The 18,244-nt window shown below is 48.7% G+C and overlaps 2 protein-coding genes across 2 annotated transcripts; one reads left to right on the forward strand and one right to left on the reverse strand.

Moving 5' to 3' along the window:
* Window positions 1–422: 422 nt before the first annotated feature.
* LOC131294970 (chromatin complexes subunit BAP18) lies at window positions 423–1,575 on the forward strand. The gene is made up of 3 exons (XM_058323027.1): window positions 423–472; window positions 566–667; window positions 793–1,575. The coding sequence occupies exons 1-3, from the start codon at window positions 438–440 to the stop codon at window positions 1,187–1,189; spliced, it is 534 nt and encodes a 177-aa protein (XP_058179010.1). The 5' UTR covers window positions 423–437; the 3' UTR covers window positions 1,190–1,575.
* Window positions 1,576–12,372: 10,797 nt separating this feature from the next.
* Window positions 12,373–16,699, reverse strand: LOC131281199 (Krueppel-like factor 17). The gene is made up of 2 exons (XM_058310458.1): window positions 16,569–16,699; window positions 12,373–13,902 (listed from the first exon to the last, which is right to left on the reverse strand). Exons 1-2 carry the CDS (start codon window positions 16,662–16,664, stop codon window positions 12,373–12,375), a joined length of 1,626 nt encoding a protein of 541 aa, XP_058166441.1. The 5' UTR covers window positions 16,665–16,699.
* Window positions 16,700–18,244: the final 1,545 nt, after the last annotated feature.

Raw genomic sequence — 18,244 nt, forward strand, 5'->3', positions numbered from 1 at the left:
GTATTGATTCTTTCAACCGATTTTCACGGTTGACCCCTTAAATGAAAAGTCTTTTCAAGACGCGCATTTGTGTTGAAGGTAGATGTTACCGTACTTTCTTATTTTCGATACTGAAATACAACAATCTCTCGAAACTAAATCAATAAAATATTAACACCCATCACTAGCGACAACCCGGTGCAAAACATGAAGCAATTGCATTTGACAAGCAGTTTGTTTACAGTTCGCAAATGCTTCTCACAACATTGGCGTTCTAAACTAGCGTCGGAAACGTTGTGCAAAATCTTTTGATTTTACAATGAATCCCGCCATGAAGGTACGTATTAAACCAGGACGGCAACAACAGAATATCCTAATTTGTTTATATACGTTTTGCGTAGGTAGGAGAAATTTTCACCGCTGCTGGTGCGGCATTCAACAGCCTAGGCGAACTAACCATGCAATTGCATCCTTCGTCGGACTCAACAACCGGGTAGGCATTGTTACTATAAACGAAACATACGATAGTGTTGCATTTGCCGCTCTGATTGATAATATCCGTTTTTCGTTTCCTTACTTACACAAGGAGCAAATGGACAGATGAAGAAATAGACATGCTCCGTACCGCAGTTACACGATTCAGTGAAGATCTGAACAAAATCAGTCAGCACATCAAGGGCCGGACGGTGTAAGTGTCTCTTACATTATAGATTACGCTTGATTCTGTTTCTTCATCTGTTCCAGCAAACAAACAAATTCGCTTTTATTGTCACAGTTATCCAGTATTATCACAAATGCGCTTCTCTTTGGTAGATCCCAGATTCGGCACGCCCTCAAGAAGAAAGCATTTGACGATGCGAGTTTGCCATTGATACAGCATGTGCCATCGACCGCTGTTCCGGTGCATTTGGTCCAGCCACAACAGCAGGTACAACAGCAGCAGCAGCAGCAGATAATAGTCACCACTTCGCAGGTAGCGCATTACGAAGCGACAGCACCACCATCCACAGTGATTGCCGACCCGATGGTACTAGATTCAGTGATCAAAGAGGAGAACACCGACACTGGCGGTCTGCTTTGTCAGCCGGCGGACATTTCGATGACGCTCAACCGGCTCAACACGCAGGAACACGAGGCAGACGTGGAAGGCATTGCTGCGAGCGAGATGAAGCTGGAATTCGAGCCTGGTACCGAGGAGGTAACCGGGTGAAACGAGGAAGACTACTACTACAGCGAACCGAAGGACTAACGCCGGGCCGGCCTAGGCAGGTACTGATATGTCGGTGGTTGTGTATTTTTCGGCAAATGGCCAATGTAACATCTCATGCAATAGCGCCATTACTATTACTAACCCACTGGGGCAAATTTATATTTAGGTTCCTAAGAAAGGCCTGGCGCGCGAAACGGACAAAGCGAGTGACTCTAACTTATTTCAGTGGATACAGATGCCTGTGGCATCATATGTAGGTTGTGTACTGTAGTCCTCACACGAAACGATATCAATCCCATGTACTACTTGTATGTATGTTTCGTGCATCTCAAGACAACTCTCCTAAACTGCGGGAAATATAGCAATAAAATATAGTGTACAAAGCATGGGGCAGTTCAAATTAATTAAAATCGTAACCGAAGAAATTAATTGTGTAATAGGTGTAAGAACGTACAGTTCATTCTACTTAATTGTTGAAATCCTAATCTGTAACTGCTTTTTCAGTTTTTAAAATAATTAATAGCCTTTCCGGAAGAACATTTCTGTTCAAAAGATGCCCTACTTGATCGTTGGTAGGGTGATGTAAATGTTACCTTACTGGTTGCTATCCTACCCATGCACAGCTGATGCAATGATAAATTGGAGTTGCGCAGAACATCAAGTTTTTATGATCTCGCTTTATCCTTTCGTTCTCCATGATTAACAATTGTTTCGTCTGGTTAAATGGATCATGGTAACCTCTCCCTTTCTGTGGAATCATTTTCAAGAACAAATATTTGACCACCGTGCGATGACGGGGTACTTTCCGCTCCCCAGTGTAACATTGAAAATCCCCACAGTGAATGTCCCTGTTGTTGTTGTTAAGATAAAAAAAACATCGTCCAAGCTTTCGAATCCACCGCCAACACACCCCAGGAACGGCGCAAATACTGCGCTTCTACCGACTTTCGACCGGGTAAACAAACGTAATGGTCGGCGAAAGAGACGCGGAAAAATCCGACCACTTCATCGGCACCCCTGGAACAGTCTGCCCGAAGGAGTATGGAAGCGTGGCTGAAAGGGCGGACGGAAGCACACCGTTTTTAAAAACAACGAACCGGCTAGAACCGGTTCCGGCGGTTGTGTTGGAGACGAGCCGTTTATTTTTGCTCGCCCCTCTGTGTGCTATCGGACCCGATCGCAGATGGATCGAGGCGGTTGTTTTGGTAAAAATTTCGCACCGCCAAGCCGCCACTGGGGGAGGAAAGGGAATTGCGGATGTGGTTAAATCGCGCGCACTCTAGCGTACGTGCGTGTGTATGTAAGGGGGGTGGCGCGAGCGTCGACCGAACCGGATCGTGCCGGTTTCGCGGCTCGCCATTATGTAGATCACCGCGCACCATCCCCCACCGAGCGCGATGATGGGTGGGGAGTGTTTTGGAACCGGTTTTACATGGCGAACGCCGCGCAGCCTACTCTACGCTACCTGTTTTTAACCGTGTGTCCCCCCCCCCGTGTTGGTTGGCGTTGTCTAGCGGAAGTGTCACCGTAGTAGGTGTCGGTTTCTTGCTCTCGCTCACTCTTTCTCCATCCATTGTGCGCTCGTGTCGCCTTGGAGCATGCAGACCCGCGCGCAAACGTTGATGGCGGCACGTCGTCCCCGCACACGAACACCCGGCGGAGAACACGCGGAGAAGTCGGTCTCCGTGGACAAGGTCTTTGCGTCGAAGGTCGACAACGCGTACTCGGTATTACCACTTTGTCACGATGGGTTCGCGACGTTTGTTCGAACGACGGAAATTGATAAATTTTTTCCTATCGGGAAAGGCTCTCTAGTGAAGGTAAAAATAACATGTGGGAATTTTTAAGCAGCATAAATAACACAACCAACTTACAAGAGTGATAACATAATTTAAGACCACAAATTATCAATACTCCGCAACAAAGATCTCTCAAATTGGTTCCCACAGAGGGGTGGGGGTTTCACTTGCCAACGCCCATCAACATCCCCCACAAGGGCGGCCAACGGCAAGATGCTGTTAAAAATAAACTGCTCTCTCCATTGCAATTCGTGCTTATCACACCCTCAACTACGCAACAAATGCACAACCGTGTCGGTCGATTCCATTTTACACTGTTGAAAAGGAAATCTCTCCAGCGGTTCAGATCAGCTAAGCGCAAGCAAGTTGTATAGTATCGCTCAACTGCTTAATTTTGCACCATACATAAAGCCGGAAAGCGGATAATATTTAATTTAAAAAATAAATTTAAAAGCCGCGTTGTATTTATACTCGGTTCAACTACTAGTAGCATTGTTTATTTATCGGAAGCAATGTTTCTTGCATGGACAAGATTTTTTTTCAATTTGTTCATCATTTCACACCGATGATATACGATCATATTTAATATTCATATTTATCTTTACTTGCTTCCTTTCATGTATCATTTTACAGAAACAGTGGCTAGAAGAAATAGAATTACAAAAAAGTAGTAAGAATTATGTTCGAATTCTATAAACGTGCCCAAATGAGTATAAGGGTGCGTGGTCCGCTGGAACTATTTGTGTTCATACACGTGCACCATGTTCCATCATCCTATCATCCGTCAACCCAAAAGCGTTGCAACCTTGACGAATTTAAGACGCCTGGGAGCTTCTTTGGGACTGATAAGATAGGCTTCCCGGGGAAGATCTGAACCCAATGCTAGCGTCCCAAATTTCGGTCGGTTATCAGAGTTTGTTCGGGCGGTTGTTGGCTGATACAGATTTTTCGCACGAGACGCCCAGCCTAAACCAGTTGCCAGTGGCAGGCGGTTAGGGTCACTAGTTCCGGGAAACGAGCAAACCTCCGAATCGGTTCCACGCTGGGGTATACAAGCCCGATGTCCTTCTCTTGGTGCGGCCAATGGACTCGCGAAAAGTCACTCGCGGTTATCAGCACGAGGTGCGGCCGTTTCTAGGTCGTTCACGTTCACCTAAACACGGGCCACGGCCCAGGTTGGCATAACACGCCAAAGAAGAAGTGGCGCGGTCCAGCGTGAAGAGAGAAAAAAACCGGTAGGCCCACTTATAAGCATCCACTCAGCCTGGCTCTCGGCTATCGCTAGAGAAGAAAGATAAGACACTGGTGTGCCCCACAACTTGGCCCCTTCACAACAAAATCGTCTCCCCCGTCTTTCGGTGATGATGACAGCATGACCCGGTGCATTGTGCGATGAAGGTTATGTTCCACCACCCCATGTGGGCGTGAGCGGCCACCGCTGGGCACTGATCCAGACTGGGAGGGAGCAAGTGGAATGACCACGCACAAGGTAGCACCACAGACTAACCACCAAATCGTGAAGACACATCTTTCCACGCTTCTTCCGGTCCCGAGGCGGACGCGAGCGAAGTTGCGAACCGAAGCGCGAAACGGAAAAAAGTCCTTGAGCCGGCTACTTGCCATTGCGGCCGGTCGTCGATCTTCGCCATCGGTTCGCACTGTCACCGCTCTTTCTTTCTTTGTTTCCCCCGCTCGCACTCGGAACCACCTTTCCTCATGGGAGGAAAAGAAGTTCAGTCAGTCAGTCAGTCACTCGGTCGCTGAACGTCATCAGGGGGTGGGAGCAGTTCGTATTATTAAACCCTACTTTAACTTCCGAGGTCTGCACTCTATATCCTGCCAGGCCAGAGGATGCGGGCACCAACCCAAGCTACCATCCGGGCATGAACTGGGCATGATGTCCTTCAAAGCGAACGTATCCTTCGGGTACGGGACGTTCACCCGTTCGCAAAACTTTGTTCCCCATCTGGAAAGGGGCACGGAAAGCATGCAGTGAGCTCACATAAGCACGTGGCATTGAGACGTGTGCCCAACGAATCGGGAAGCAAATCGCACGTAACACACATTTTCAGATTCGATATCAGCCGGCGGGCCAATGTGTGTCAGCTTATCGGTGGTATCTATTTTTGGGACAATGGGCAATGTTTTACCTTGATGTGCATCTTTTATCTTTTTCGACGGCTAGCGTATGTTTGTAACTTCCAAATTTAATCAAACCCCAATATGAGTCAATGTATCTTCAGGCTACTAGCATCATATACAGCCTAGGACAAAGCAATTCTACTTCTCAATTTACACACATTATATTTTATAGTATTAAACATAATTATAGAAAATACTTACGAGTATATCTCTCACAACCTCATGCCATACCTCATGGCTCTTTTTATGAAATTGACTTCGTGTGATCGATTTACGATTTGTATGACGACCTTTTAGATTCATATTTTGCCAGAAAAACATGGCGGGCCTGGAAGGCCTATATTGAAATGAAAAACAACAAGATAAGCATTCAACCCTGTTCAATTTCGGACAACATAGGATCATATCACATCGTTTGTAGTCCTGTTGGTCCAGATTGGAAAATGTAGGAGGAATTATTAAGACAATCTAGCGTTGATTAATTCAGAGTCAGTTTCTAATAGATAATCACTATTGTCCCGACCATGGATAATTTAGAAGAATATCGAAATCGTTTTAATGTTTTCAAAAAACTGTCGCGGCATGAGCTGAAAGCGTGCGATCAAGTAGGCATCGATTTAGAAATTCGATAAGTATGCTTCTATAGTAGCAAAACTACTACACTGTTCGGATATTCTACTCGACATGTTATGAGTTATTAAATGCCACCGACATCACCGCATATTAATTGAAGATTAGTAAGAAAAAAAATTGAGGTGGAACTGACCCACTGGGATGCAATCATTACGAACATCTGGAGAGCTATCTTATGTGCCAAAATACGCGGTCCCAATCCAACATGCCGGAACCTACAGTGTCTATTGTGGTTGTTCGACAGTAGTATCTCCTCGCATAAGGGGTCAAGTCCAAAAGTCGATCCCAGCATTGCTCCCGCGCGTAGTACACAATTCGGTAGTAACGGGCGTGTTATCAGTGCCTTCTAGCCCCAGTAGGGGGGAAGTTCAGCGGACTTCACCATCGGTACCATCCTGGTTCCAATCGAGAGAGTGATCACGCTCCGAGAACGTGCCCCAAGCGTGATCGCCAAGGATTTTCACCCTTGGCGTAGCGATAGTCTCGTTTGCGGTTATGAACCAGACCGGAGAGCTTGTGCAGGGATGGCGGCGAACACTTTCCTTTCCTACCGTCGCTATTGTTCCTGTGATCATCCCATTGATCGTCTCGTGCCAGAACCGTGGCGGTTCTCGTACAATCCCCACAATCGCTCAGCCAAGGGAAGGGCGGTACTAGCCGGATATTCCCGGGTATTCCATCACTCCCGCTTGAGATGACCTCCATGATGGTTGCCATTACGAGAGATAGAGTGAGAGATGAGTTGGTCGGGGCCATCGAAGGAATGTGAACTGCGCGCCTATAGCAGGGCTATAGGGGGTTGCTCTGAGACTCCCTGTGAGTGTTGTTTGTTTGTTTACTGATCGCAGTCAGGATGATGTTCCCCCGCCTTCGCCAAGTTCCTTCGAGCCGGATTAAAATCTGCGAACCGGCTAAACGGTTTGAAGGTACTACGTTCCTCCTTCCTGCTCCCTTTGATTCCCCTGGTCCACAACCATCGGACTGAGGGACACATTGTGCGGTGCCTTAGTACGCCCTTATCAGTGCCGGGTATTGCGCTGCTGCTGCACGGGTACGGTTTTGCACCCTGGGGAGGTTGTCTGCGCTACTATCATCGGTTCAGTTGTTGGTGAACTGACCTCCTGAACTCTGTTTCATGCCGCCCGGTGGCCCAGCGATACTTTCCCACGCGTCCACCTAGTGGCGAGCTTGGGGGCTATGGTGTGGCTCATCCTACCTCCGTCTCCTTCTGGACATTCGTTATATAGTCATTCGGGGTTGTTTAGCGGCAGGCTCTGGACCATTATGGCGATAATCACCAGATGATGGGTGGACCCGGGTAGACCTAGAATCGCTGAATTGCCGGCCCATTGACGTCATTCGCCGCACCGGGGTAGATCACCACCCCGGGGGATGGTTGATCGATGTTGTTGTTGTTCTCCGGGCGGTCCATGCCTAACGCTGGAAGCTATTTTCATTGCCCCCATAAGTCAGCTAGAAGCTGCACGGCTGATTGCAGTTACGACTGGTTTGGTTGAAACACCATGCCAAGTCCGGATGGTGGCATCTTTGTTAACTCACATTGGGGGTGCTTATCAGTGCACTCCTCGGCGCTCTCTCTTTCTACGTATTTTTTATGCCCATGCTTTTCGCGCCGCCAACACACCATCAGACAGATGGGGGGTTGGGATTTGTGGTGCGCAAACCGCTCCCACTTTCCTTCGCGCCCGTCTAAGATCAGTAACTGCTACGTTACTTTCAATCATTAAATGTGATCTTGTGTTATTTAAAAGTACGACCCAGAGGCGTTGTTTTTGCTCTGTTCTAGAACGACACCAAACTATTCCGACAACATATGATCGTTTGATAAGCGTTATGATGTGGTCAAGGAAACCGGGGTATTTTCTCACCGCTCAAAGAAATGCCTCCCCTACCTCTTCATCCCGGATGGAGTTTGATGTGATTGGCAGGCCATGCAATTGCGTTGCAGCAATGAATAATTTGAAAAACAGAAAACTTCCCCTAATGTACCATATGTTTTCGCATTTATAACATCACCTTTTTTTATCCCAATCATTGTATCGGAAAAAAGGGGTTGTTTTACTTTTAGAATTTGTACAAATTTCTGATATTCCATCACTTGGTGCTCTACCGTTTTTTAACAAGATATCTTCTAAAAATATAGTTTAGTAGAAAATATCACGCTTAACTTTTTCTACCTAAAACAATGTTCGATACGACTGCCAACAATTTGAAAGCATTATCAAAAAATTGTAGAAAAGGTATAAACCTTAAAAAATAGCTTTTAGAATTCAAATTTAACTCAATATGGCTTTTATTTTATGTTATAAAGATCAATCGTGCAAATAGCAGAGATTAAATTATTGCTTTTAATTCCAAGATTTTTTATCAATTAACGTGTGTATCATATACAAAAAATTCTTTTAAAAGAATTAATATATACGGTAATATATAATTGTAATATACGGTAGCTTTTGCTTGATTTTTATGTGGGAATTTGGAATAGAAAAATATCGTTCGTGTTAATCACAACGATGAGGTTTTACTCGTCCTAGTAGGCGTTTTTTTTATTTAGATCGAATACTAAGGCCCAACAAAGGCCACTTCAACGTTCATATCTTTTCAAAAAGGAAGTCCCACTCGAACTCCACTATCTTAGCCACCTCTAACCGGTTCGTGGTGGTTAACATTTGTTCTCATCCACCGCCATCATTCCACCGCCTTGCGAACCGATTAGAACATTCGCCGGAAGAACACGCGATCGCGGCTGTGATGAGACATCCCAAACAACAAGGTCGGCAGTTTGTTTATCGAACGGTCGTGCAATAACAGTACGAGTCGGCCGGCGCCTACCATGTTGCTGGGTGGCTTCAGTGTGTCAGTCAGGCAGTGAAGACACATTTTCTTGGCTTAACGAAGGTTAACGTAACGTGGCGCCGCCGCTTCAACCATCAGGGTGAAACCGCCTATGACGGAATTTCGGTACTCCCGAACACTCGGCCATAGGAGCAGCGTCCACGATGCAGTCACTCGGCCGGTGCGTGATCATCGTCTGTTATCTTTACTTTTTTATCACTGCCTATCACCTGCACTGCCTCCAGCTCTGGCACTCCATTGGGTGATTCGTCGCAATGGAGCAGCACCACCTTCGATAATGGTCGCGTTGTTGTTTGGGCGCCGCTGCGTCATGGGCACGTCCCGTGTGGTGACGGTGCAGTAATAACCTACACACGCAGCCAAAGGCCCTTAGAGGTTATTCTTCCTATTCCTTCTTTACGGAGGGGAAGTGAACACTTGAGGAAGGGTGACAATGGAAAGGTAAACAATGTTGCAGCGTGATGAAGCGAACTCAATGACGTATCATCTTTCCATCGGGATCAGCTGATGATGGGATGATGTGCGGAAGGTGTGGGGCGAGACCCACAAAAGGGGGAGGTTTGACGACGGATAACGGCCTAAAAGTGGTTTCCAGCCTCGCCCGATAGTGTGGCAACCGAAAAACCGGAATAGCTGCTGATAAAACCGGTGCGATTGTCAGTTTGTTTGTTTATTTATCGGGGGTGGTATCTTATTTTATTTTTGGTTATTTTTAAGATCTATCAGTGGGCGAAGGACGAATTGGTCGCTAGTAAACAATTAGCATCTGTATTTTCGGTTCACTCGTGGACGTTTTCTTTGCGCGTTCTGCGTTGTCGTTCTGCGTCGGAGTCCAAAGTCTTGCCCGTCGAGACTACGGACGAACCGCGCCCTATTACGGGGCGGCCCTTGAACGTTGTTTTTGATACGGTGCTTCCGCCCTGCTTCACGGGGCCAAAACGTGATCGGTCGAAAACACGCGTGCAGGAATGGGAGTTCCGTCCGGAACTATCATACGGGGTTTGTTTATTTCGGCTGGTTGGTTTAGCGCCTCATGTTGTGGTTTGATCTGTTTAAGAAAAAAATACCCCTCCTTTCCTCAATCCGATGGCCTTCGTGGAGTTTTCCGTGCACGAAGGCAGGCAGCTGTTCCAAATACTCGATGAGTTTGGGGTTTGTCGTTTTTTTTTTCGATTCCCCCCAGGAAGGGAAGTAAACATGTTTACGCACCACCACGCGAAAGCTATCAGCAACATGTTGCTTGGGTGTTATTTCGATTTTTATGCCTAAATTATAAATTACTGTTTGAAACATATTGTGGTATATTTTTGATGAAAAATATTTTTAGAATTTTTGTAAACATGATAACCTGGAAAGTGATATGTCGGCTTCTAGTAAAAATGAACTCAGCTAAAAGTTTCCTCTACCTGGGAGGTACTAGAAACAAAAGATTCCATTCGAAACCGACAACCATTATGTTGATCGTTCGTTGATCTTGTGCGTTAAAATGGATAAAAACAAACCCGTAAATTTCCCCGACTCACCAAATAAACCCAACCACAGTTTCGTGGAACCAGCTCTTTTTTTACCTAGAAAACCGATCGTATGCTGCGCCAATCCGTGGTAGGCAGATAAAAGCGGGGGATTTTCGTTGATGCTGTACGATCTCTGGGCTTTTCCCGCTGTTTCGCGGGACCACCACCATTACGGAACCGAAGAAGGTAATGTCGGTTGAGATACTTGAAGGAATGCGAACCAGTTCCGGGCTTGGCCCAGTGGGAAAAACCCACGCTGCAAGTCACGGGCGCAGCATTGGATGAAACGAACATAAGAAGAATATCTTCGGCAAAGCGAATGGCCGATGGTAAGAGCCACAACACGCACACATTTATTACCCACCAGCGACAAGTAGCGTCTTCTGCCTGGTTCGGCTTGGCACCGTTTAGTGAAGTGCTCAATTGAAGGGCGTTTACTTCGTTTTACCAACGTCGTTAGCAACACCCTCGCTCGAGATTAATGACGAAAGCTGCAGCAACGACGTCAAAACCAAAAAATGGAAAAGCATTTGCATATGTAAAAACGTCAATGGACCGGATGGATTTCGCTTACCCGTTTTACGTACGTCGAAAATATGACCAAAACCGTAACCTCCGCGGGTAGTAAACAGAGCAACAAACAAACAACGGATACCCCACATAACGAAAAAAAACCTCCCATAAATTATCACCGACTTATCGTGGAGAAATTTTCCATTCACGCAAGCACACCAGCACGCACGTTGTCGTCAACCGCCATCAACACGTGTGCGCCACCCTGCCATGTGGCCCTTGCGGCGTAACTGTTTACGCATTTGCCCGCTGAAGTCCACTCCCTTCGTTTCGTTTTTCATTGGAGGTGTGTTCGGGTAATGTTAGGGTTAACATTACGGTCTTATCATTTCAACTAGCCTGGGAGTTGTTTCCCTTTTTTGAATGGAATTTTGACGAATCGCGCCGATAGAGTCGTCGTTTTCTCGGAATGCCCACAAGTGTCGCAAGGTAAACGCCTCAAATTATGAATCTTTAGCCCAGTTTCTTTCTTTTCCTTTGCCCAAGAAATAAACAACAGCACACAAATATGTTCTTTTAGATTGATCAGAAGAATGTATATTACTTGCTTTGTAAGTGATTTTTGATGCATTTGCTTTTAGTTCTGGTTTTGTTTTGTTTTGTTTTTGTCACCATTATTTACCGAACATTGACCAATAGAGTTTTGGCTTTCCTATAATTATTAACACATGTGTTTTTTTGTTGTAGCTCTTCTCCTTCACTGATCTCTGTGCTGACGCGCCAATTCTACTCTCACTCGCGCAGTATTTGATACATTACATACACCTGACCGCTCGTCTTACTCTGTGGCATTTTAATTAATCGGTATCGATTAAGAACTAAAATAAATAATTGAAACCATTAGCTGAAGAACGGAAGGAACGCGGGAGTGTTTTGCCACTTTCACTGAACTCTCTTTCTCTATCTCTCTTCCTAATTTGCCTCCCCCGTCCTATCCCTCAGGGTCCCTAATAGATATACACAAAAAAAAAAAAAATAAAACAACGAATGACATAATTATAAGAACAAATTAAAATCTTACAACCGACAGTAGAACCGTTGAATGTGAGTCTTCTTTTCTGTTTCTCCTTGCGCCTCAACCTTCCCTTTACGGGCTGTGTGTGTGTGTGGGCCCTCCATCTCATCTCCTGCCCTCATAGTACCTACTCCTAGTGAAGTTTTTTTGTATACTTTCTTCCCCGGAGCCACACGCCCTCAACGACGCTAAATAGCTAGATTGTGATAAGAAAGATAGTACAGCTAAACAGCTAAACGGGTGCCCTTTTCTTAGAAGTTTTCCGTTTCGTAAGAAAAAACGATCACAGACAGTGTGCGCAGTGTGTCGCACACACACAGAGTGTTTAAACCTAGCCGCATTAGTGTGGGAGGGGGAGAGATAAAATAGATACACAGTTTGTTGGTATATGCAGTTTCTTTCCTCGCTTCGAATCGAGATCCTCTTAGAAGCTCCTCCGTAGTATCTCCCTTTTCCCGTTTTCCTTTCGCTACTACCGACCATCGGATTCGCCTTAGTTAATGCGTACTACAACTACTAACACCTGGGGAGAGTCACACACACTGGAATGGTTTGACCGCGATCTCGCTCCCCCGAAAATAAATGAATATGACACAAGGACACGGGAGGTGCGCTACCGGAAGAGCGCCCTTAGTAAACGGACGCCTGCTGGACGGCCGCGAACGAGTGGGTGGCCTGATGCTGGTGGAACACAGCCGCCGCCGCCGCGATCGGATGGTGGTACAGCGTGCGCATGCTAACTTCCGCCGGAAGGATCGCGGTCGGCTGGGCCGGCGGTGCGGTCGCTGCCGATGTCGCCGCCAGCGTCGAGCGACGACCGGAGCCGCCACCGGAAGCCTTGCTTCCGTCCTTGTTGTGACGCTTGACGTGCTTGGACAGGTGGTCACTGCGCATGAACCGCCGCTCGCAGACGTGACACACAAACTTCTTCTCGCCGGTGTGCGTGCGCTTGTGGCGGGACAGCTCGTCCGAGCGGGAAAAGCGACGCCCGCAGTCCGGCCACTTGCAGTTGAACGGCCGCTCGCCGGTGTGGATGCGCTGGTGCGCCTTCAGGTGGCTCGATTTGAAGTAGTTTTTGCCACAGTTCGGGTGATCACACTCGTAAATGCGTCGTCGTTCCGGTTTGCTACTAGCGGCGGTCGTTGCTTCGCTGCTGGCACCAGCCCCACCCAGCGGTTGCTTTTCCGCCTGGCTCTGAGACTTGCCAACCATGGGGCGCGCTTCACTTGGTGCGGCCGCCACGAGCAGATTGTGTGAGATTTGGGGCGGCACGAGGATGTACCCGTTGTGGGTGGCAAGGATGAAGGGAGCGGCCGGGGCAGGAGGACCGGCGGCACTGATCTTCGGTGCTATCACAGGAAGGGTGCTCGCGGAGGCGGATGGTGCGCTTTTTGGGAGGATCGGTGTGGCCGCCGTCGACGGGCTCGATTCCTTCTTCTTACGCTTGCCACCGGCACTCACACTGACGGCGGAGAATACTGTCGTCGTTGGGGCTGGCTGAGAGGGAGTGGTGGTGGTGGTGAGGGTGGAGGTTTTGCTCAAGTCCTTTGGCTGTTCGGTTTCCATCGGGATCGCCGGTGCCGGAGAGGCGGATGGCACCGGGACCTGTGCCGCTGGTGGAGGTGACATACGTGGACCCATTTTGAACTTGTAGCTTCTGAAGATGTTCAGACCACCTTCACCCGGTACCGTTTCCGTGTTGTTTCCACCCTTCGTGCACGAGCCGTCCTTGTTGATGCGCATGATCACACTTTCACGCTGGAGGGGGGCCGTTGTTGTCGTTGTCGTCGTCGTCGTCGGTTCCGCTGTTTGGAAGTAGCTACGCTCCTCATCCGAACCGGACTTGGTGTTTTCATCTTCCGATCCGGAGCATTCCGAGGGGGGCGGTGTGGGAGCGCAAGGTTGCTGCTGTTGTTGTTGTTGCTGCTGCTGTTGCAGCTGTTTCTGGAGGGCGGCATGCGACTCGAGCTGGTCCGGATTGCGCACGTACTGGCGCTTGCGCGGTGGCAAATCCGACTCATCTTCCGACGCGTCCGACTGGTTCGGTGTCACGAAGTTCACCCGCCGACCGGCGTTGGTACCGTTGGCCTTCGCCGGTGACTCGCTGGCGTTGGCGTTTTCCAGCTTGCGTTTCAACGCTTGTCGGACTGCGTTACTTGTCTAGAGAGGACAAAAAAGAGAAAAAAAAACAACACGTTAGCTACTTTGTTAGCAGCACTGTATAATATTTGCATCTTCAGGGGCTGCTCAAATCGGATTCCGATAACGGGTGTTCGACATACGATGCTGGAAAAACACTGCGTCCGTGTTCGCTGGGGTCACGTACGACGCGAGATGGCGCATCGGAAACGCCCGTAGCCGATCGCGAGGGTGTGTGGACGGTTGATAAGGCAAGGCCAACAACGGGAACAATAACTGATAATACGTACAAACGTACGACGGATCGGGCTGGAGGTTAACAAAAAAAAAAACCCCAACCTATCAACCGTGCCCCGGGGCACGAGACATCGAATGGCGTGCACGGGCTGCGTTAATCGGTACCTTTTTTTTTCTTCCCCTCTCCCCCCCGCCTTGCCGTATGGTCAGCCGATTTTGATGGCGGCCAAAAATTCCCACATTCGGGTTGTAAAACACGCAATCTCACATTCGGCCCCCTGATTGCTTTACGCTGTGCGAGGGGGCGGGCGGAGGGGTGATTATTCATCTGAGGGAGGGAAGGGTGGCGGTGTTGGCACTGGTTCCGCTCATCATGACAGCGCGCGCGAAAAGCGAAAAAATCCGGTTCGCGGTCCGAACGAGGGCACACCTTACATCCATCCGACGAGAGATAGTGTGAGGCAATTGAACCGTGCAAGGCGCTATGAGAGAGCGAGTGTGTTTGCCGAGACGTCATCGAGCGGTCGCGCTTTGACAAGTGGCAAGAGAGGAGAAAAAAAGCAACACATCTCGCTGCCGCTTCTACGAGAAGCATCCAGTAGTGCGCACAGGACGAAGGCGCTGTGCGGCGCGCGCATGAGGACGGGTAGGGGTTCGCGAGACGGCGGCGCGTCAAAAGCCGACACAACATACAGGCGAGGGTCCAAAGTCCGCCAGCGCTTGCTCGGATGGTGTTCACGTGAACACCAGCTGATTGTGGCCGGGTCGCTGCGTGATCAGAGCGTGATCGAGCGTGCACAGACGGTGCGATGGTGCGACGGTGCGATGGCGCGATGTTTGTGTTCAAACTCTCCGCAGGCGGGAGCGGGACAGAGAGACAGAGTGCGCGAGCGCGCTGGGCCGCCGACACACCTTTTCCGTCGATTTGCTTTCGGTCGGTCCTTCGCCCCGCCGCGGGGCGCGGAGCTCAGACGTTGCACCACACACCGAGCAAGCAAGCGTAAGTGAGAGGGCCGATCGGACAGATGTTTCTCGCTCGTTCCCGCACCGGCAGGGGGCGCGCGCGTTGCGTGCAGAACAACCCGGACAGGAGGCTTCGCTTTTGCTCAAGGGCTGTGGAATTTGCTGACGTACGTGCGCGAACGGTCGTGCCCGATTTCGACAGTTTGAAACATTCTCGGGCGATAACGTAAAACGGGTTGCTAGTGGTGAAATATGTACAAGTTTTATTTAGAGAAAAGTTTACCGATTTACGAGTACGGACGGGTTTAATAGTGTTTCAAGTTTGCGCGAAGGACACCACCGAAAAAAGATATTTTTATATCCATCCGTGCTCCATTCTTGCAAGTGCATGCTAAAACGCGTCGGAGAAACGCCGGAAAATGTCATCTGCCTGGGTGGTGATTCCTAATACACACACACAGACACACATATTTTCTCAGATATTTTAATTTCAGATCCCTTTTCCGTTGCGCTGACACTGAAACACAGGCGGCGGGGGCGGGCGCGATTAAAAATTTCACAAGAATTATCACGAAATCAGCGCGTGATAGGATAGATTGAATCACGCGCCATTGGAGTGGGATGTGAAGGAGAGATAAAAGAAAAGCGAAACGGTGTGGTAAAAATAGTTCAACACATTTCGCCAGAATTCATCTGACGCGACCATTTGACGATGGGCAAAACCGTACGTGCCAACACTTGTTTGCACTGATCATGCCAGATTGCCATGACAAACACATGGTGCACAAATCCCAGGAAAAATGAGACATTCAAAATTCGGCGGGCCACTCCCGGATGTCATAGGGGGTGGATTTCCACGTTCCATGTCCCACGGTCCGAGGGTGTTGCCAAGGTTATACCGATCGCAGGGTGACACGTGAACATCGCTTGCAAATTACTACGTTTACAAGTGTTTTAATTGCAGCTCTCTTCTTGCTGTTTTTTTCTATTTGATCCTGCCCACCAGTGAATGACCCTAGAAAGGTCCAAAGATTCACAGAATAACAATCACCATTGCCATATCTGAGGGCGTAAAAATCTATTTTCTACTCGATAGAAAAGAAGCGAAGCACCAATTTAAACAATTTTGAATTCGGTTGCGAAATCTTCCACACGATCATGCCCACAACGGGAACAAATTCCACACTTTAAAAAAACTCACATACACACACCCCGCGAAGGCACGGATGCGTGCCAGACAGTTGTTGTTTTCGAACGAGACAAATTTCACCATTTTAATCAACCGGATTGAGACACAGAAATCCTTCTCAATCCAACGGGAAAACCTGTTCCTAAGCTGAGTAGCATCACCGATCGTTCTCGATCGAACCATCTAACCACATGCCATCGAGGATCGGGTTTGGGAACCGGGCAGAAACACACATCATCACTAGGAAACGAGCCTCTGCTTTAGATGGTTCTGGTATTGGTTGTCTCACCATGCTTACCTTTAAATTTTCCACAGCCTGCTGCTGCTGGTGGCTGGTATCCTGTAACGGGGGCGTTGCAGGGGGCGATAGTAAAATTGCTGCCGTGTTTTCCATTTTTTGTACAATTTTGTCTACAACGAGTTTTTCACTGGAAGCTTTCTTTTCTACAAACTTTCCTCACTCAAATTTAACTTCAATTTAATGTCACGATTTACGGTATACACTTTAGCACATTACACCTTTGTAACTTCTTGTTGTTGGCTGCCTTTTGGTTTCACGCTAGCCGATTCTTTGTTGTCTGCGTTTAGAGATGGAGGTGGTTCACAAAATCACTTCTTTTTTGGTAGTTAAAATCTTCTTGATTGCTTGTAACACACTTCCGTGGTGGCTACTCTTTCCGATAGTACACTTCTTTCTGTTTCTATGAACTGTAGCTTTATTTTAAACTTTTTCACTTTGCATTTACTGGCGGATTACCGGAGCGATTGACCGTTAACCGTTGGCTTTGCTCTCCGCTAAAGCATCTGTCGCGAATCGTGGCTCAAAATGCACTGCTTGGTCGGATCGCGCTGCTGCTGCTGCTAGTGACTGGGTAACACCACTGTACTTTTCTTCTTTGAAATTGAAACCCGCTTAAACACACTGACCGAAGGGCCGCGGTTAGTACTAAAGTGTTGGTTTGTGGATAGAGAGTCTCGTGCGAGAAACACGTCCGTTCGCTACGACGGCACAAAACGTTGTAAGCTTTTGTTTGGGGCTCGCGCTGCTCTTGAATGGCCGGCCGTGTTCCGTTCGCGCGCGGTTTCCCGAAGCTCCCGAGCGCGTCTCTCGTCGGGGACTTACATCCCCCGCCCGTCCCGCATCCCTTGCGTTTCTCACCCTCGTGCCGTCGTCGTCGTCGTCGTCGTCGTCATCGTCATCGTCGAGGCGGTTGTTGTCGTCATGGCATGCGGCAGGCGCAGGCAACAAAACAGTCATCGCAAAGAAAAGGGGGCCCGATGATGACGAAGAAGCAACGCATCGCAGCAGGCAGTGAGGCAAGCACGAACGTGTTTGGACGAACGTTCGCGCGCACGCGTCGTCGTCGCCGTCGTCCTTCTTTCCTTCGCCGTTCCACACTGTGGACGTGGGTGTGTGCAAGTGTGTGCGCGCGCTCGCGTGTGTGCAGGAATGTGTGTGCGCTCGCGTAGGAAGAATGCCGTGGCGGTGGCGGATGCGGGTCAATGGAAATGGAAGCTGCCGGAATCGTGTGTGAGCTCATCAGCATCCTCAACCTACTACTGGCACGCCGACCGGCAATGAACCGGCAATTTCGAAGCGCGGAGGAACGGCAGCAGGCGGGAGGCAGGTATGGTGTGTGGGTTTTCAGTTTTCCTACGGGAAGCCACAGGGTGATCCACACGCCCCGGCGATCGGACATCGGAACGAAAGGCGGAAAAGCAGGCCTGCCAACAAGCTTCGGTCGAACGGGTAGTGAGCCCCCGCACCCAACAACACACGAGTCCGGGGACAATATTTTGGCATGCTTTGCTATTTCAACCTTCCCAACCGATCCCGGGTGTGGTGGGCGCAACAGGGATGTGGCGGTTTATTTTTAGGCAAACTTAGTTTACTTGAAGCCTAGCATAGGAAGTAAAAAAAACACTACACACGCCGGGAGTGCCAGAGCGTTCCGCGGGGTTAGACAGGTTCGA

This window comes from Anopheles ziemanni, chromosome 2 (assembly GCF_943734765.1).
Source record: "Anopheles ziemanni chromosome 2, idAnoZiCoDA_A2_x.2, whole genome shotgun sequence".
In the NCBI taxonomy this organism is placed as follows: Eukaryota; Metazoa; Arthropoda; class Insecta; order Diptera; family Culicidae; genus Anopheles; species Anopheles ziemanni.

Excerpts from the sequence above, each read along its gene's own strand:
- LOC131294970 (XM_058323027.1), top strand. The coding sequence starts at position 438 with ATGCAATTGCATCCTTCGTCGGACTCAACAACCGG. Across the intron at positions 473-565 it reads TCGTCGGACTCAACAACCGG|GAGCAAATGGACAGATGAAG; the intron begins GTAGGCATTGTT and ends TACTTACACAAG. Across the intron at positions 668-792 it reads CACATCAAGGGCCGGACGGT|ATCCCAGATTCGGCACGCCC; the intron begins GTAAGTGTCTCT and ends TCTCTTTGGTAG.
- LOC131281199 (XM_058310458.1), bottom strand. The coding sequence starts at position 16,664 with ATGGAAAACACGGCAGCAATTTTACTATCGCCCCCTGCAACGCCCCCG. Across the intron at positions 13,903-16,568 it reads AGGCTGTGGAAAATTTAAAG|ACAAGTAACGCAGTCCGACA; the intron begins GTAAGCATGGTG and ends TGTCCTCTCTAG.